The sequence below is a fragment of the Simochromis diagramma genome, unplaced genomic scaffold, assembly GCF_900408965.1.
Source record: "Simochromis diagramma unplaced genomic scaffold, fSimDia1.1 OVJJ01000304.1, whole genome shotgun sequence".
In the NCBI taxonomy this organism is placed as follows: Eukaryota; Metazoa; Chordata; class Actinopteri; order Cichliformes; family Cichlidae; genus Simochromis; species Simochromis diagramma.
Window position 1 is genome coordinate 7,961,880 of NW_024387030.1, and position 20,597 is coordinate 7,982,476.

Genomic DNA, 20,597 nt, shown 5'->3' on the forward strand with positions numbered 1-20,597 from the left:
TTGTGCTACGTACATCTATTTCATTCATAAATAACACACTGATGACAGAAATCTGTTGAAAGGTTCAACAAACTGCTTAAATAAGCACCACTACATGGGTAACATAAGGTTTAACTTACCTTCATCTAGTTTAATAGTTAATAGAGTCCCTGAAATGTCGACGGTGTTCTTACGTCTTCTCGTTATTTGCAACAATGGGTTGGATTCGTGACTTAAATTGATATCGCACAAGAAAATCTTTTTTTTTCCTGCATTAACTCACAAAGAAAAAGCCTGTTCTGACAAAAGAAAACGGTGGGGAGGGGGGAGGAAGGAAGTGATTGCTAAGTGTTGGAAGGAGTCCCATATCTCTCTTAGAAGCCAATGAGCTCTGATAGAGAAATTCCAACAAACCGACTGATTGGCACCGCAAAGGATGCCATTCAATTAGAAATGAACATGTGAATGGAATGCTTCTGAGAGGGATCTGGAGTGATGAAAAATACAGGTTTGGCATGATTGAGCTCAAACCTGTTTGGGGATTGCACGTGTGTGTATGTGTGTGTGTGCAATCTCCCTGATAGGATAGGGGCTTCGTTAGGGTAATTACAGCTTTGCTATGTAAATAAGCCTGTCATAGAGGAGAAAGACACACCCACCTCTTTTTCAGACCCAATTAACCTAACTCCCCTGGAGTTTACATACCTAGCGCTCTCCAGAACACACACGCGTATACACACAGATAAAATCCATTCCAACACTACTGCGTGCACACTTGTCTACACTTATGTTAAGGGCGAATATAGTTATCGGCGAAGTCTTCCATGCTCCAAACTTTTCCATTTCACACAGAGCCAGTCCTAGACACCAGGCAACGCAGTATGTGCGTGCGTAAACTTGAGAGCATTTGTGTGTATTCGATCCTGGGCGAAGCAGTAGACTACAGCTAGCCAGGTGATATCTGTATGCATAAGGCATCACCCCAGGCTAACTGGCTGCTGGAGCTGTGGTGAGCAGCATCTATCATCTCAGGCCGCTGATGAATGTCTGTCCTGAATGGCTCTGTGGCGTAGTGAGGGGAGCAGAAAGAGAGAGCACAATATGACTCATGGTGGAAGGAGAAAGGAGGGAGGTGAGGGCTGGTGGTGGTGGGGAAGGGGGGGGGGGGGGACAAGGGGGAAAGATGAGGGAGAAGGGCAGAGGGGGAGGAAAAAGGGGAGGAAGACAAAGACGAGGAAAGAGTGGGAGCGATGAAGAACAAAAAGGCAAAAAACACAAAGACAGAGAGGGAAAAGAAAGTGAAAATGCTCAGTGAGACTGCACAAGAATGTAGAGATGCAGACGCATCGGAGGGGGGGGGGGTGGGGGGGGGGTAGAGGAAGTGGCAGAAGAAGGTGAGGGGCGAGGAAGACGCGGAAGGAAGAAGAAGCAGAAGAAGGAACAGAAATAGGAGATGGAATGGAAGGAGGGTGGAGAAGCATGAACAGGAAGAAGTGAAATGGAGGAAGAACAGGAAGGGGGGAGGAGAATGCGAGAGAGACAGAGATAGAGATGAAGGATGTGGGTGCATGGGGAAGAACAGAGGGAGATAGTGGCAAGAAGGCATTAAAGTGGGTCAGAGGAGAGCAGGATGATGTGGAAGAGAAGGAAAGACAGAGAGGAAGATAAAGAGAGAAAGAGAGCATGTTGGGAGAAGAAAGAAAGTGATGGAGAAAGGATGGAGTGGAAAGAAAGGGAGGATAATGGTAGTTCAGATGACAGCAAACCCAATAATGCACCAAATAAAGATTGACATATGTTGTATGGTGCGTGGACTAAATGCAAAAACACATAAATGAACCTATAATCTCTGCCAAACAGAAGAAAACTAGTCAAACCAGAAAAAAAGTTGTTAAATACAGCTGATCCGTAACAGTAACTGTTTTTATGACATTTCAGCTGCGATGTGATCGGACAATTTATATTTACCATTTTCTGTAAAACATTGCACACCATTGTTGATGCAAGATGTAACATCAGCTTGGTTCCAAATCACCCTGATTTCATTTCATCCAATATTGAATAAAATTATCATATATAGAGGGAAAGCACGACGACAAAAGCCCAACAGCCTTATCTGCATTTGAAACGGAGAGACAGACACACAATACGCAGTGACGCTGCTTGTGTTTATTCTCTGCAAAAGAGGAAGAGCCAGTGTTCCCGGGGATCATTGGGTTCTTGGATCAATATTGGTGCTATGATGAGACAGTGATAGAGTTTGTGGTCTAGAGCTTAAAAGATACCTACACCATCACTTTCTCACTTTCCCCTTCTCTCTCAGAGTTCAGCTGGCTAAATTTGAAAATGCATATTCTTCTTCCTCTTTCGGCTCTCTGTCCACACTTTGACACCCTTCTTTTATAAAGTCATTACCAGAGTAGAAGAATCTGAAAACAACATCTCATTTCAAAGTAGTAGTGCTGAGCAATACAAACTTTGCTATTGATCAGAGTACTGCCAATACCAATACTGATACCGGTACCGATATTTTTAACCTGTTAAGGTAGCTTATGTAGGGGAAAGCAACGTGCTGCGATTCACGAGCTGAATCGTCATCAATTTACTTAATTCGGGACACATTTTAATGACCACCATGATTCTACAATAATTAGTTAAAACAACAAAACACACCTTTTAGCTTTTCTTGTATTTCGAAACTGTTTCTTTTTTGGAGACCTGGAATGTAAATGTTGTTCTGTTGTTTAACGGTGCAATAGGTCATAAATCATATTTGGATGCGACAATTATTTAACACAATTCAGTGGGCTACACGCTGAACGTAGTATCGATGCTATCGTACTAGTATCGATCTGATACCAATACCAGCGTTGGTATCAGTAGTGTCGATATTTGGAATGATCTGCCCAACTCTAGGAGAAGGAAACTTTTTGAAGACCTTCCCGTGTTTGCACATGAAAGCAGTCTTTAGCTGCTTTATTGCAAACATTACACTGCATGCAAATATGAAACCATTAAGCTTAAGACAAATAGCAGTCCACAGCTAAGTGCCCAGTCATATTTGAGTGAGTTTAAATAGGCTGCAAATAAATGTATTCTTATTGTCAGGGTATACTGTATGTCCCTTGGAAAAATCCCAACACTCTTATGTCTGTTGCATCACTCAGTGTTTCTTTGTTGCTATGTTACATTCACTAGTTCACCGAGGAAAAATGTTTTGGTCATCCATAAAAATGATGCTCCTCGCTAGTGTTTTTTATCTGTTGTTCCTCTGTTCTTTCATATAATGTCTGCTCATCATGAGGTACATGCTCATGTAGAAAAAAAAAGGCTTACCACACATACAGAAATATTTCTCTCTCTCTCCCACCCTTTTCTCTCTCTCTCTCTCTAACTCTCACGCACACAGAAATTCGTGCGCCTGCCTCCGCGCATACACACTGCGCCGTGCGCGCAGGCGTGCACGCCCGCAGACAGTCAGCTGTGTCCTTCCCACAGCTAGTAGCACGAAAACAGAACACACTGCCTGTCCCTGCCTTACACACATATACACACACAGACCCATGTGCACACACAAACTCTGAAACAGCCCTCTACACACTCTTAAAGGGACATGACACAAACTAACGCATTATATATCAAGCGCCAGCCCCGTACCTGGATAATCAATTATTTTTTATTAGTATTAATATTATATTAAATTGAAACGAAGCTTGTGTGTCTACAAGCATAAAACAAATATAACTTGGAGCTAGTGAACAGTGATAATTCCTTAATGCTCTCATCCCTGTGTCTTCATAAGATGGTCACTTTTTAATTATTTTATTTTTACTGTATAAACTATAAGCATGTTGATACAAGATCACAGAGATGATCACATTTTACAGTGTGTAAAAAATGTTTCATTAGTGAAATAGTAAGAGTCCTTTGAAATTGAGACAACACGTGTTGCCCCAAATATTCTTTGAATATATAAGAAACTTTTTTTGGCCTTATGATAAGGTTTGTGAATAAAGAGAGATAAAACTGGAAAAAGACTAAACAGATTAGGATAATTTTATCATCTGTATATACAGTGGGTGTATTTGTCTGCTAGTGACGCTAAAACTACTTCTTTATCTTCCAGAACACATAAAATTGATAATATTTTATACCTCGGGACACTTTAGACACACAATGAGTGAATTATGTGCTTTAAGCAGCTGACCGTACTGATTGCACAACAAAACAAAATTAAAAAGATTAAATTATAGCAGAATAAGAGTTTTTTCCAATTACTTGTGTTCCTACTCCTCCTCCTTTAAGGGCCGTTGAGGTCAGAGAACACTAGTTTGGGAGGCAATAGAGAAGTATTGCATGGAAAATAAAATACAATAAAATAAAAACACTAAAGGCTTCTGATTTGCACTTATATGTCAGCATGATAGCATCGATGAGTGGTGTACGCCGACTGTCCGAAGGCTCAGCAGTCAAAGGTAATAACAGACATCTTTTTCTGTGCGCACAGGACTGGGGTGTCTGGTTGCCCTATACGGTGTCACTGCATGACTGGTGCTATGACTGGCCACAGGGGTAATTTAGAGGTACACAGGTCAACAAGGGTGGGTATTTGGGACTATCAAGCCCCCATCTGCTGTGGCAAAATGAAGCCCTGAATCTTTAGCAGGATACATATTGACATATAATTGCTTAGAAAATGTTTCAAAACACCAAAAGCATTCAATCTGAATAATCTTGTGCTGTATATGAACTCACATGTAATGTAAGGCCTGAATTTGAAGGCCATCAAAAAGAACTTGAACTTCAGCGAAGTCGACAAAAACTGAGTCACTGTGCCTTTAAGAAGCCCCCACCGTCTCGCAACAGGGGGGGCGTGAGCTGAATCCAGGAACAGCGATTGAAAAAAAAAAAAAAACGCTCCACCAGCGGACTGTTTCAAGTTCCCCCCGGCTGAAACCCTGCCTGATTTGTGGGCAATGTTGGGGATGTAGAAAAAAAGGAAACCGGAGCAAAGAGAGCGCAAGGGAGAGATAGGGAGACAACACTAACTAGGTAGCTATGGAGATAGTAGGTTTTCCTGGTAGCTTTCTTTGACAGGTGTCGAGTGGGATAAAATAAAGTATCAGAACAGCCTCCAAGATGTACGGCAAAGGAAAAGGAGCTGTTGTCCCCTCCGATAGCCAAGCAAGAGAAAAGTAAGTACAATATTGCACTGTCACAACTGAAATCCAGCAAAGAAGTGTGCTAAGGTGGCTCAACTTGCTAACTGATGTGGAGCAGTTCAGTCACTCCAGCGGAGTCACGCATGTTACTGGAGCTCTTTTCTAAAATTTACCGGCTACTTCAAGTGAAAGCTGTGCTACTTTATTCTTCGTGTTTGCCACTTTGTACTCGTGCCTCTACCTTTCTTCTTATGCATCCTCCCAACTACAGGCATGGCTGCTAAGTTAGCCCAAGTGGCTAGCTGCACTGCCAATTTCACTCTTGTCTTTCTTGTTTTCTCTCAAGTACAAAAAAAGGGAAAAGAGAGAGAAGCGGCAGTTTGAGCAACTAAAGTTGCTCCACTTTTACCTGCAGGGAGTGTTTTCTGCGCGTGCTTCCAGCGATAATGTCTGAACGTGCACTCGGGAGCATTGATGGGGATCCCACGTCCATCTCTTTGCCCCTCGCCCCACAGTGTGAGGAACAATGCATTTGGAGCGACGCCGTGCATTGTAGCTAGCATGCTTTGTGTCGCCTCGCTGAAGCAGCAGGTATAAATAGAATACAGCTGTTTGGGGCTTTGTTACAAACTAGCAGCGGAACGTGCTCGAGAATTGTTCCAGAAACCCAGACTGGTTACATTGTAGCGATGCCCGTGTTCGGCCAGCGAACAGCCGCTTGCGGTCTCCGCGTAAAGGGGAGCTGCGCCTCCTCTTTAACTTTTGTGGCCCGTGGAGATTTTCTGCAGTCATCCCGAGTTGTGCGAAGCGCCGGCGGGGACAAAGTGCTCACAAAAATGCCGCCGCTTTTTTTTTTTTAAACCGTAGGAGTTCCACATGGGCCTTTTATAGTGGTTGGTTTTTGTTTTGTTGGGAAACTTAGATGGCGTTAGCTGTAGCCCTCCAATCCCTTTGTCTGTGTGCCTCTGTCTCGGTGCCTTGTTGTTCGCTCTGAAGATACGTGCCGCACGTTTAGCAACACTCCTGTGAGTTTCGGAGCTTTCACGTTAGTCTCAAAAAGATTTGTAAAAACCCCATGTGCACTGGTTCCGAAATAGAAGACACGCTTCTCTGCAGTGAACTTCCTTTCCTAAAAGTCACAGCTAGCAAAGCGCATTGGGACATTTGTTAAGATTCGTTAAACTTTGGTTAGATTTAACAGTTTGGGAGTGTTGTGCTTTGCAAATGGTCCACAGTGGGGTCGGATTCACTACGGTTAAATATCCTGCTGAAGAAAAAGGAAGAGGGAAGAGCTTTCACACAGGTCAATGCTTATCGATTCGTCCTTAGAGCGGATGAGTTGGACACATCAGCTCTGACTTGCCGGACCGGTCTGAGCTGAAGTGGGACCAAATTGTGAGACTCGTGTGCATGTTTGCATGAAGATCAGCAGGCGCCACGTTACCCCACACCTTCTATTCTGTCATTTGTGAAGCCATCTGCTTTATTCTTTTCCTCTGTGCGTGGCTTTTACACCTCTTTTCTCCATCTGCCTCCCAACTCTCACTTCCCCATCCACTGCTGCTCCTCAGTCTCTTCATCCCTCACTTCAGTGTTGAATTATTGAGACAGACTGAAGCAGCTGCTCTCAGCTTTGCGTCAGAGTTGAGAGAGACAGAAGAGAAAGAAGGAGACAGAAGAGAGGGAGATATGGTGGGCAGGCTCATCCATGTTTAAAGAGGGGGTTTTGTCGGGAGCCTCAGGCAGGATGTCAGGTGTGCCGACCGTGTACATCAGGGAGATTTCTCTCTCTCTGTGGAAGTGAGTTTATGCACGCGCAGATGTCCCATCTTTAAATGTATAAGAGCGTAGTGGGCAGGGAGGTCAAAGGGCACCTCACATGAAGTGGAAGAAGGAAGAAAATTTTTCTTAAAGCAGGAGAGAGAATACCAACCAAGAAGCGTACGAGTCAAGCTATGTGGAGGCCACACAACCTTAACAATTGGCAGAAAAAGGGGTTGCTTCAGTTTTTTAACCTCCCCTGATGAATATAATATCACACACTGCTACTTGACTGCTTCTCTAATCTCCTGTACCACCTGCTGTTCCCTCCACTGTAATACTGGGCATGTTCCCGTTTTTGTTCCAGTCAAAGCCATTTTTTCGTCTCTCCCTTCACTCCACCAACCGCTAGTGGCTCCTCACCTTAAACTTCTCTTTCTTTTTCTATGTGCAAGCTTCTGAGCTTTAATAATGCAGTAGGCCAGGTGCACACACAAGCCGCCCCTTCTTGCAGCCCACATACAAAAAACCCCACACACATACACACCACACATAAAAAATTCATTGAAGGCCTCTTGGGGGGCATCTGCATCGTGAACCTCCCATCCCCAGACGTAACACCAAGTCCTTACCCGTTTCCTTCCAGTCAAAACTCCTGTGTAAGGATGCACATGTATTGAGGAAGCCTGTAAGCCTGCAGTGTGCAGGGACATGCAGACAGTATCAATATTTGAAGCACTTGCTGTATCCTAAAGCTTCCTGTGAGCTTTTGCCAGGCATTTCAAAAATATTTAAAACTGGTTTTAAATCCAAGGAATCTGCAGGTGTTGAGGTGCAGAGGTAGAAAGCTCTGTGATGCATAGCATGTGTGTGTGCGTTGTAGGTGCTTGTGTGTGGCTCAATGCTAGACTGACCTGCAAGTGGCAGTGACTTACACTCTACACCAGCGGTCACAGAGAGCTCTGTGACCTACAAATTGCTAGGAGCCTCAGAAAGTGGTCAGATTCCCCTGGCTAAAGTGGTCAAGTGTTCGCGTGTGTTTGTGTTTCAGCAGAAGTGCAGCCTTTAGCCTCATAAGAGCATTGGTTATTTGTACAACAACTAATCTGCCACGCTGTCTGTTTTGAATTAAGTGGTTGCACTCGGGATGGTTTCTTCCTTTTGAAATATCAGTGCACTATGAGAGATTTATTTATCATGGAATATAATAAAAAAATATGAATTCTTCTGCGAAGAAGTCAAGGCCAGTTGTGCTTGGTTTGTTTGTTCATCGATATGTCTGCCTGTTCATTTATGCGCTCTTATCTCTGTGACTATCTGCAACAGGGAAACACCCTCAGTTATTTATTACCTTCCAAGCAGGTCAGCCCACTGTACATACGCAGAGAAAGCAGCACTTTGAAACTGTTATCTCTTTCCGCATGAAGTGCAGGACTACTAATGACACATGTTCAACCTGGACTGACCCATTGATAGTTTAGTCTTATGTAACACATGTGTCATTATTGTTGACTGAAAACCGTGTCTGCAGCTGGGATGTGTGTTTACAAAGAAACTTTCAGTTTCTGTTCTCTCTTGGTCTCGTTCTCACACTCTTAACTTTTAAGACAAGTTGGGTAGTTGCAAAATGTTTCTTTTATTGAAATTCCCGCCTAGACAGATCACTTAAATCTATTCAAAGTAGCAACCAATAGGAATGTACCAGTTTATTGCCATTGGTTAGACTCCATTTATAGTTTTCTGTACCTGGGATCCAGGTTTATTAGTTACAAACACAATTTGAGCTCATTCAAAATCGGTTGAAAACTTTATGATTAATACGCAGATCTTTGCTTACCTGACACAAAGGGTACAGTGGAAAATTACAAAAACAAATCTGTTTCCACTACTGTCTAAATTATTTCAATCATTAGTTCTGGCCCAGAATTTCCAACTTGTTGCAGCGCTAGTATACAGTGCATATTATATTATTAAGCTCAGGTCAAGAGGACAGAAGGTTGTGCACCTCATGTCGACCCACTTGAATGCCAACGACGCATAGCAGCATGCAGGACCCTAAGGTGGCTTACAGTCTCTATAGGCTTATACATACATTGTGTGAGCAGTCTTGGAAGTTTGCAGGTTTTGAGTCCAACAATGTTGGTGAACGGGTGTATTGATGGTTATATACGTGTGTGTGTGTGTGTGTGTATATGTATGAAATATATTTGCCACCTTCAGTTTGATATCTTGTGTTAAATCATACACATAATGTGTTCTGCTTAACTTTTAAGAAACATGCATTAAAATCCGCTCACTAGCCCCGTAAATGTCTTCTGCCTGTTTTCTCTCGTGAAGGACAAGGTCTGAACATGTAGGGACTAACATCACTGCTGTTACTGTCTATTTGCCTATTCATATCTTTCACAGACTACATTTGCATACTAACAATGCATATTTTAAACATTTGCATACCATTTGTAGTAAGTACAGGTCAGTCACAGATCATATCTCTTAACGTAACCCATGGCAGTTTTTTTTTTTTTTCCATTTCTGTTATTAAGCCTTGAACCTCACAGAGAATTTGTTCATTGCTTTACTATCTGGACGTTTATTTTAAGCGCATTTATTTAATTTTTTTCCTTCAGTACAGGCTATTAGTTTAAAGAACAATGCTCTACATGATTGTGTTTATAGCCTGGGATTATTTGCAAAACATACTCCTAAAAGAGACAAGAATAAGGAAACAAGTGCAGTTTAACATCCCCATAGCTAACACTGGATAATTCTCAATACTAGCACAATGGCAGTTGAACGAACTTCATACTTTTATTGAGCTTCTAAACATTTTTTTGAAATCAAGTTGGATGATTTTGATATTTAAAATGGAAAAACTAAATGTAAACAGGGTTGTAAAAACCTACAGTTTTCCGAGGGATGTCCACGAGGGCAGTCGCATGCCCTGGAACGGGACTGGGGCGAGGCCCTCTGTCATCTCCAGACACAAGCAGCTGGAGGCAACTGCTAGTGATCCTTCCACAGGTTCACCTAAGGAAGTCTTGTTACAGCAAGTAATTCTTTTACTTTTAAGTAAGAACAGTAATCTGGGGGTTTGACAAAACATGTACTGGAGCTCAAGTTAGTTGCTTCAAGCTATTTCTAGAAGTCCTTGCTTAAACCTTTTTTGCATGTCTGTCTGCAGCGTCAGACAGCAGGTGAGACACTTGCACACATTTAGACATGAAGTACAGGCAGCTGTGCTACATGTAAATTTATAGTAAATAGTTGGACAGGATCAGTTAGCAAATATTTGTTACTTCACTTAAAACAGGTGAGCTGTCACATAAAATTGACCTTTATCCCAATGACAGAAATTTGGAGTTAATTGTTATACTTGTTTTGACTGTTAATCTAAAGATTTCAGATTGACTTCAATTAAAAAAACAAACAAACAAATTTCATAAAAATAATATTATGTTGATGGAGTGAAGTTTAAAACAAGCCAGCACTTGACTAATGTACAGCATGCACTCATCAGCTTTATTGATTGGTTAATAGAAAATCAGAAAACTGTGATATAAACCCACCATAACTATCCCCAAATCACAGGGTCGCGCCATCAGGCGTCCTGATTAGTCAGAATAAATTTTACATTTACCAGATTGTGACCAAGAGATGACGCGTCAAGCCTAAACATTTGAGAACATTTGACAAATGATTTCTGAGCCTCCAGTCGATGGTCCTAATAATAGTGGTGGATTAATTTTCTTTTTATAGACACACCCCAAGGTTTAATCTTAGTCCATATGCACTTCAGGACCACAGCTATGCACAAACCTAAGGGTAATTTGAGTATTTGCAACCTCGGCGGTTATTAAACTGTCTTTATCTATTTTATTTTCATTGCATGCTGATAGAACTTCCTCTTTAGCATCTTCTTAAGAGACTTAAATGCATTAAATATGTTTTAATAGATATTTCATCTTATGAAGAAGTAACTTTGGAAACGAAGACAGAATTGGGGGAAAAAAAGCTGTCAGTGGTTGAAAACAAACTGAACAACATCCTAATTATCTCAAAATCATGTGTCATTGATCAGTTCATCGACTAATGATAGGGACTATGACACTAAGCTACTGTCCTTCTCATTAGGACCTTATTGGGCTGTCAGAGGACTGTCTGCTCTGGGCACACGGGGCACTGTCATATCCACACTGCTGGTCGATTGATGGTCCATTAACAGCCTATTAAACATGACTAAGTGAAGGAGTTAGGAGTACAATGTTGGGCCAATGGGGGTTTCCCACTCCACAGCATGGATGTCTGTCTGTTAATAGACCCTGGTGGATTGCCATTTTCAAGTGTTGCTGGCCTGTTATAATAGCAGCGATTTTGAAAAGTTTGACAAGAGCTTTTAAAATATTGTTGGAACGATTGGGAATGCCTGTCATGTGCAGCTATTTCTGCTGGTATGTGGTGCTTTGAATAGAAGCGTATTCTTCAAAGAGTCTGACTGTCTTTAGGTTTTGTTGTGATTAAAGGAGTTTGGATAATTAGGCTTAATAAAATGCACAGAAGCAGTAAAGTATAGCAAACTATACAGACCACCTGGAGTCCCAGAATGTTTAAGTGAGATTTATGGTCTAGGAGAACAGAGGCGCTGTAGAGCTTCAGTCACAGGAGCTTTTGTTTTTCTTCAGTGACTTTACAGCCATCCCGAAATAAAGTGAAGATAACAATACGGAGGAGCTCCAAGTCTCCGGAACTTTGAGCTCAAGGAACTAATGTCCAGGAAGTGTTTAAGGAACTGAAGGTTCATTTTGCCCCTTTTGTTTTTACTGTAGTGTAAAGACCCATAAAGACGAATCAAATTAATCACTAAGTGAGGAGGTGATGAGGTTATGACAAAATGTCCAGATGCTTTAGCAAGGCCATATGCATTACTTTAAAAAAAATCACTACTATATGGAAAAAGTTTTTATTATTTATTTAATAATTAAAATAAATCCCAATAGAAGAGTCAAATCCACCTAAGTTAAATTGTAAATGTACAGCAGTGTTATGAGTATGCATGTATGCATAGTATGGAGTGTAATACTGGGATATTTACTTGTATTAATAGAACTATTCACTGTAATGAAAAGAACTATAATAACACAAGCAAAATCTTAGGTTGGTCATTGTAAGTCCAGTCTTCTGTTGCTGCATGATGTTATAGGTTAGCCTGATGGCTGAACGTTTGAACCTTTGTCTGAACTTTCAGAAAGTACTTCCTGTTTAACCCTAACAGTATCTGACTGACATTTAGCTAACCCAACTTCTCTGTTGATTGAGGAAAGTTCTAAATGACTTCACCCTCCCTGACTCTTTTTATTTTTACCTCTCTTGCCACTTCCTGATAATAGTTTGTTCCTTCTTCACAGTTGAACAGTCGTTGATCTGTTGATACATAATCTTCATTCTTTTTGTCTAATTTGTTAAAAATGCAAGACGAAGACAGAGGAGTTTGACATTAATGTTGAAAAATATCACTAATTTTTCTTTTTCTTTTACATTTCAGGTTAGCGTTATATGTGTACGAATACCTGCTACATGTGGGAGCACAGAAATCAGCACAGACCTTCCTGTCTGAGGTAAGACTGCAGCCATGACATCGACTTTTTTATGCTGTACCGAGCCCGGTCGGTTTAGAAATGCCTTCGTTCTTTGCATCTTTCCTGAAAATCACCCTTATAGTTTAACCTTACCAACTCCTGTTCAAGTACATGCTACCAGAAACATTGGCCTTGGTTACTAATGAATGGAAAACGGCTTCCTGCATTACCAAGCTTTACACGATAGATCCCTCCTGTAGCTCGTGTTATAGCAGCTTGTACCCTCTCAGGCATACATCGTCAGTGCAAACATGCTAAACATGATTACAGGGTGCAAGGTGTTGCATAAATTTTTCATAAGGAAATCCTATAACGTTACACCGGATCATGCTCACTGTCCAACCAGGGGATCTTAGTGAACCGGTGAAGTAATGTTATTTCTAGCCGTTTATAGGCAGTGTATTGTAAACTGCATTGTCTCAAGTCTGCTGACAGCCCATTTGGGTGTAAGGAAGTAAATTAATAAGCTATACTCTAGATGATGATGATTGTACTTTACATTAAAAAGAGGAACAGTAGAGGGGCTAATAGAAGAAAGATAGTCGGGAAGAGGGTGATGCACAGAGCCAGAAGGATGCCGATCTTCACATTCGATACCAGTGACAGTTTGAGACTAACTGATTATGTGTTCTTAACCTCGGACCTGCAGACATAATCCTCCCTCTCTAGTGGCCATAAGTGACCTCTTTTCTTCTGGCTTCCTTTTCCTTTCCCTTTTTCTTTTCCTTCTCTCAGATTCGATGGGAGAAGAATATTACATTAGGGGAGCCCCCCGGATTCCTCCATTCATGGTGGTGGTAAGCGATCTATTCAGTTGTTCTATTATTAGCAGAGCCTTTTTGCTTTTTATTCTTGTTTATTTCGAGTGAGTATGTGGATTTTTACTTGCGTAAACACATTTTACAGTGTGCATCTTAAACTGTGTATCCCCCCCCCTCCAATAAATCATTACTGTTATGTGAACAAACAGCTGTAATCCAGGTTTGAGAATAATAAACTCAACACATAAATCAGTACATGCAACCATTCAAAAGTTAAGGTGCTTGGGAAATGCCACTTTTTAATTTAATTAAGGGTACTTGCCCATATTCATGATTTAAAGTGACTCTCAGAGGTGGGAGGTCTGACAGAGTCTCACCCTTGGGGTTGACCAGACTCACCGAGGGCGTGACCCCCCTCCCTTCCTGTCTTCTCGCCTCTCCCCTCCTCCAGCTCTCCAACCTTCACCCCCGATTCTGAAACAATAGATCCAGATGGTTAGGGAATGGACCCCCCCTCCTCCCTTCCCCCTCCTCACCCTCTCGTCAACCTTTGTAGCCCCCCCCCCCCCCCCCACCTCCCACTTTTTTCCCCTTTGTTCACATAGGAGAGGGATTCTTGGTAGATTAACCCTTTGCATTCCAGCTTCCTTTGTGTACAGCCTCCCCCCACCCCTATCTCCACCCCCCAATCATTTCTCCCCAGGGCTAAGATTTAACCTTTAGGGTCAATACCTTACGAACTGATCAGCAGTTTCACTTGTTTTGAGGGATTGCCCTCATCCTGTGGTTCACATTTACGGGTAGAACCATGTTTGTTTTACTGTAAAACCCACATTTAACAGCATTTTTTTTTCTTTCTTTCTACCACATATTTAAACTTGGATGGAAATATTTAAGCCTGTTATTGGTATGTGGGTTTCCTGTGGATGCAGAGTCCCCTCCATTGTGTCCGTTTGTAGTTAAGACTACTGAGAATTGAGTCAAGCCGTTCGAGGCTACACTTAAACAGATCTTAAGCTTATGTAGCTAAAAAGAAATCGTTGAAATTCTAAGCTGAAAATTAAGCTGCTGAATTGTCTTAATACACTGAAACAGTAGCAGACGAGGAGTATTTTATTTTTCTAAAAGTCAGCACACCTAATGACCAAAACCACAGAAGAATACAATTTATTTTCATTTTTTTCATACTTCTTCACATTCTTGGCATATGAAACCATTTAGCTTTCACTTAAGACTTTGAAATCTGTTCAGTATAAGCTTTTAAATGATTCCTGGAAATGACTGGAGAATAGTTAAAATCGTGCGTTTTAATGTGGATTTAAAATATGAGAGGAGTTGACAAGTGTTTGGAGGAGTACTGACTAGTACCTGAATCACGTCTTTTAACGGGAAGATGTTATTTTCTTACCTCCTCTTAATAAAAGTTTAGCTTAGAGAGTGAACAACAGTGTTATAAGAGTGAGTTATTGAGCACTGATGCTATTGAATCAGCTGTAAAAACAGCACACACACAGCTGAGTAGCTGATGCTTTGTTTGGACAGAACCACACCAAGAAGTTGATAAAAAATGATGAGCAATACCTGGTGATGTCACCACTCAGGAAGCTCTTGTATTGACTTCACAGGTGGCCAAAAGTTTATTTGGATGAATGGGAAGATTTATCGTCTCCTTGTGTTTAACAAGGAGAATTCATAGTTGTGGACAGTTCATCCTCATCAAAGGAGGAATTTCAAGAATTGATCAAGGTCACCAGAACAGCTAGCAGTGTCATCCGACATCATGACGACTGTTTACACTCAGTGGTTGTTGTGAGATACAACAAAAATAAATCAGAATATGTGTTCAAAATGACAAACCCCCTATACCCCCCAGGGTGTAGTTTACATATGAAAATGTTGACAATTGTGAACATCCCGAACATTTAAAAAGAAAAACAATATTCAGTGCAGGGCCACACAAAGAACAAAGCAACATATTAAAAAAATTCTGAAAATGTCAAAGTACAGCATTTGCCAACCTTTCATACAAAGGCGACTCTGCTCAGTGAATCTTTGTAGAGCCTATGACGTAACCTACGTGGCCAACGCCATTGCCAGCATTCATGCTTTTGCGCGGTGTTAATTGTGTTGTGTCCCAGCGTTTTATGCGGTGCCAGCCACGATACAAACAAATAAAATCCTGAGGCTTTTCCCCTCCTGCCTACCCGGTCTTTGGTGTGGTCAGTTTTTGTTGTCGTTGGTTTTGTTTGGGTTTTTTCGGAAGCAAACATATTTGCCCCTCAGATTTTTCCACTTCTTTGTACATTCCCTCATGTTCGTTCCGATAGATTCAGCAAGCTCCCTGCCGCAATTTGCTGACTTCTGTGAGTCCTCAAATTGAGGCTATGATCATATTTAGGTGATAATTGTTATTCTCTCACTGATGCATTCAAAAACTGGTACTGATCAGGCCAATCACAATAGCTGCAGACTGCATTTATGTGCCATGTAGTTACATTTCCAGGTGCACATCAGGTTACAGGAGACGTTTGTGGTGCCGTCAACAATAAGAGTCCAAGGACGTGTTGTAATAAGAAGCAAATGAAAGTAGAGAATAATAATTTGAAAGCATGCAAGGCAGTATGAATCTAAAGAAAAAGTTAGATTTGCTATTTAGTTAAAAACTTTGTTTCAGAAGGTTCTGAAAGGTGAAATAAAATAAGCATGATGCTGTGTTATGTAAACATTCAAGAAGTGCATCTTCTTGAGATTTTTTTTTTTTTTTTTTTTTTTTTTTTTTTTTTTTTTTTTTTAAGTTTTATTGCACACTTGAGCTTTCAACTTTGGTCAATAGTGCTGTTAGGTGCGTTTTTTTTTTTTTTTTTTTTTTTTTCCCCCAACTTTTACCGGCACTTGCTTCTTCCACAGTTTGCTGATACAGGTACCGCAATGCCCACAAAAACCCGCCTCCTCTCAGTCAGACTCATGCACTGCAGCTGAATAATACAGGCTTATTTTTATTTTTTAATACAAATCAGACATCTTATGCCCTCAGTGTTGCGGCGACTTGTCCGCCCCTGGTATTGAAAATAGTGTGGAATAATTGTATTTTCTAAGGCATTCAAAGTTATGAATTCCAGTGTAATGGAAGGAATTTCCCCACTTTTAGGATTATTAGAGTATATCTTAAACAAATCAGGGGTTGTTTTTTTTTTTTTGTTTTTTTTTTGTTTTTTTTTTAATATATACAAGAAGAATGTCTCTCCTCCTCGGAGTTCATCTTGTCATTGTTTAAGCTGTTAGTAAAATAATCAGAGCAAATGAAAAAACATATGTGCTGCTTTGTATCTTACGTGATCATTCTGACCTTCTAAAGATAGGCCACTAAGTTAGGATAAGCCAGCTTTTGGGATCAACATAATCTACTCCATTCTACTCATTTTGCTCAAATACAGGAGCTCATTATTGAACAATCCGAAACCTTCATAAATGTCTCATATGAAGGCAAGACTGTATGAAACGCACAAAAAAAATCAGCTTGGAAGTCTTAGTTTAGTCTTAGATGGGTAGCACACAGGCTGTTTGCATTCCCTGTTCTACTTATCATGCCCAAACACATTGACAAAGAAACTTTATGAATAGTTGGGTCCACTCTTGGTACGAGTCAGTGGAACAGTTACAGTGTAGGGACAGGAAATGGATGGAGGTAAAGAGGTCTGCACAAGTATGGTAATGCAAGTGTGTGCGTATGTGTGTATTCTGAGTGAGTGAGAGGTTGATTGAGGAGGCGACACTGGCATTGTGTCCCTCTTCCAATGATGCTCAAGTGTGTAAGAGGTGGTTTAAGAGCGCCAGGGAGATAGTGAGAGTGTGTGAATGGGTTATGAATAGCTGTTACACATTGGCTTGTATTGCTCTGTTTGCTAACCTTTGAACTGCACCCCCCCCCCCCCCCCCCCTCTTTCATTTCAGCGTATTCTGGGATTTGTATTGTGCAGCTCCAGACCGAAGAGAGACGTGTGAACACTCCAGTGAGGCAAAGGCCTTCCACGACTATGTAAGTGACAGACTGGCTTTTCTAACACTTAAAAGGAAACAATTAACAATTACTGTTAATCTTTTTTTTTTTTTTGCCTGTTCTTTTATGTATGTCTGCCAAGACAAACACTATATTACAGTCACAAGTTCAAGTTTCTAGAGGAGTCTTAAAGTGGAAAACAGGGGATATATATATATATATCTTTTTTTTTTTTTTTTTTTTTTTTAAGATTAATTGGACTGAAAATATTATAATTAAGTATAATGAAAATGTTTCTTGAACAACAGCGAATACTGGCTGACTAGATTTAAAAAGAAAAAAAAAAAAACGTGGTCCATATGAGACACTTCTGCTAACCAGAAGTAAAGTTCTAACTAATGGTCGTTTAACAATTCATTGATACATTCTTTTCTTGATTAGTTGATGCTTGGCCTATAAAGTACAAGGACATGGGGAATGTCTGTCCTTATGTTTAAGGTGGAAATCCTCAAATTCCTTTTGTCTGATCTAACACACAAACATTCTGATCATTTCAAAGGCTGAAACTTTTCAATATTTGTCCTTTGGCTTCAAGAACAACTTAAAGATCCACTCACACAAATTGTAAAAAAGTTTAATTGAAAATGCTTTTCCCCCCCTATGTTCTGTCTTGTGTGTGTGTGTGTGTGTGTGTGTGTATGTATACCGTTACAGTGCTAGATACTCATTTAAAGTATTTCAGAGACTTCTTCAAACTTTAAAATTGTTCTTGACTAGTTTCATATGTCGGTTACAGTTGATGTACTTAAAATGGTCATGTCAACAACCCCAACCATGTGCTGTGTAGACCTGTTTACAAGAGGCAGGCATTTTAGACTAAAGTTAGCTGAAAGCGAGAAGGAAAGGTAGCTGCAAAAAGGCACCAGTGTAAGACAAAGGTTATTTTAAACTGAATCATACAAACCAATTTCAGTAGAGCTCAAGAATAAAACCGTGGAGCCAGAAATAAGTTTATAGGTCTCCTTTTAACTGCTTAAAACCATGTAATTAAAATAAAACGAATAAAAAAATGCAGTGTTCAACTCAGAAGTTGTCAAGAAGATCAATTTATGTGCACCAGGCTTCTTGAGTTTTGCTGTCACACATGCTGAATGGCATGCATGGACATGTGTTAGACCCAAGTATGATTGAGTAGGGAACATTTCCATACCAAACCTATGGTTCCTCATTTCTTAAGGTGCATCAATAATTGACAGAAAAGGAAGAAACTTCAGAGGAGCAGAAAAATAAAAACAATTTGAGAAACAGCAAGAGGAAAAAACTGAGGGAATATTATGGAAATCCAAAGGGTCTCATTCTGTGGTGTTGCTGATTGAACGATGAAACTGAAAATGACATTATGTAGGTAGATTGCAAGTCGCTGTTTCTCTTTGTTACAATGTATAGTGTTGTTACAATACACCACTTGAAACGACACCACACAGTGTAATATCCTTGCAGTGCCATGAAAACCCTGCTTCTAAAAGTGTGTTCTTGTTACCAACTTATATTAATCATGTCTTTAGCTTTACTTAACATAGAATCGCAATTCAACAACTCACTTTTTTAAATTGTTTTTCTGAACTTCATAGGTGAGAATGGCTTGAATTCTTTTCAAAGGTCGGGGTCAGCTGTGGTTTCCATAGTTTGTAAGGATTCAGTGTCTCATTTGAAATCAGTTCATTTGGATGGCCTCCTAATTGTTATTCCTGATTTTCCATCTTGCTGAGGAATTCCACAAACAACAACTCCAGATTTCTGCAGCAATAATGCAAAGTGTTGTTTTTATTCCAGCATGAGGAGAAACTGTAACTCTGTTGTCATGTCTGTAAAAGTCATCTGCTCTGATTGACACTGTGTCTGTCTTCAGCGTGTCCGCTTTGGCCAAGACAGTGTGGCATTGTGTGTGCGTGTTTTTGTGTGTGTGTGTGTGCGTGCATGCGCTGTATAGTGTGAGGAGATAATGGAATAGAGTTCTAATCCGGTAATCCCAGCACTGGGCCGAGGCTAAGCCAGGGATTTGTGTGTATGTGTGAGTGTGTATGTGTGTGTTTGGATGGGTGGGGGGCATCTTTGGCAGCCAGCCCATAATAGGAGGGTGGATGGGCTCATACCCTCCTTCCAGTTAACCCTGTGTATAAATGTAGATGGGTGAACTGCATGTCTGCTCCTAGCAGCGATAAAGCAAAGGAGATGGGACTGGTTTAATTTTGGCTCTTGTCCCCCGAGGCTGGTCTCTGAGCACAGGTCCTTTTCTACTGGTTTCAAAAGAACGAGCCAGTTAGAGGCACCGAAGAAAAAGGCATTTCACCTTACGTTAAAACAGTTTCTTACTCTTTTGAGGATTGCAGGAGTGCACGCCAGCGTTTAAGGAACATTATTACACTTCTGTCCGCTGGGTGCAGAGACACAAATGAGGTCTGGCTAGTTTTTGGATGCGGGTTATAAAAGTACTACAGGGGTTATAATATAGTTGATTTGTTTGTGTATTTTTTTTTTCCAATAGAAAATTACCTGTAATATTCATAGAGCTCTTTGTATAGGTTTTTAATTCATGCTTAAATAGCTTTATAAATTTCAAACACATCTTTAAAGTGATGTGTTTAATGTGGCAATATTTAGCTGAAGTGCAGTAAACATGAGAAAAACAGAAGCCAAGGCAAACACTATGTATATGTATGTATAATTTAATCAGGGCTTGTCAATAAGACCAAGACCAGGGATTCTTGTCATGGGCTGTGTTGTATTACTTGGTAATCTTCTATTAAGTGAATTTTTGTCATTCAGCTTTCAGCAACATCTTTTAACTTTTTGCAAGTATTTGCTTATTAGGTAATTTAGCACTGCTAGCTTGATCACTTATGTTAATGAGTGATAGTATAAAGTGTTTCATAAATGAGTATTTCTGCTAAATTATTTTTTTTTTTTAATGGATTTATTTGAAATTATGTTTTGAATGAGCTTGGGGATGTATTCATCTGGGACGAGGGGTCACGAGTGCTCATTGCTCGGCTATAGAGGCCCTTGAGATTTATTTATTTATTTATTTTATTTTTCTGCTTTTGAGGCTTCTGCAGGCAGCTCTTCTGCCATTTTCTGTTACCTTCTCAAACTCCTTCCCCGTCTTCTTCTCATACACTCTGCAGCTCTGTCCTATTCACGTCATATTTTTGCAGCGTTGAGTATCTCTGTAACACCCCCACATCCGCATCTGTCTTCTGTCCCCATTCATTCCAAAAACTTTTTTTAACCTCTCTTCCTTGTT

At 40.6% G+C, this 20,597-nt stretch overlaps 1 protein-coding gene across 3 annotated transcripts in view; it reads left to right on the plus strand.

Annotated features, from left to right (window-relative positions):
* The first annotated feature begins 4,873 nt into the window (after nt 1-4,873).
* Nucleotides 4,874-20,597, plus strand: part of zgc:110158 (uncharacterized protein LOC553590 homolog) — a 35,967-nt gene continuing 20,243 nt past the window's right edge. Inside the window, exons 1-4 of one of the 3 annotated variants that reach the window (XM_040042045.1) lie at nt 4,874-5,174; nt 12,442-12,514; nt 13,271-13,332; nt 17,248-17,332. In XM_040042045.1, the coding sequence (XP_039897979.1) occupies nt 5,119-5,174; nt 12,442-12,514; nt 13,271-13,332; nt 17,248-17,332 (276 nt within the window). In that variant the 5' untranslated portion in view covers nt 4,874-5,118. The remainder of the gene's footprint in view (nt 5,175-12,441; nt 12,515-13,270; nt 13,333-17,247; nt 17,333-20,597) is intronic. The other 2 variants (XM_040042046.1, XM_040042044.1) reach the window with 2 other exon arrangements.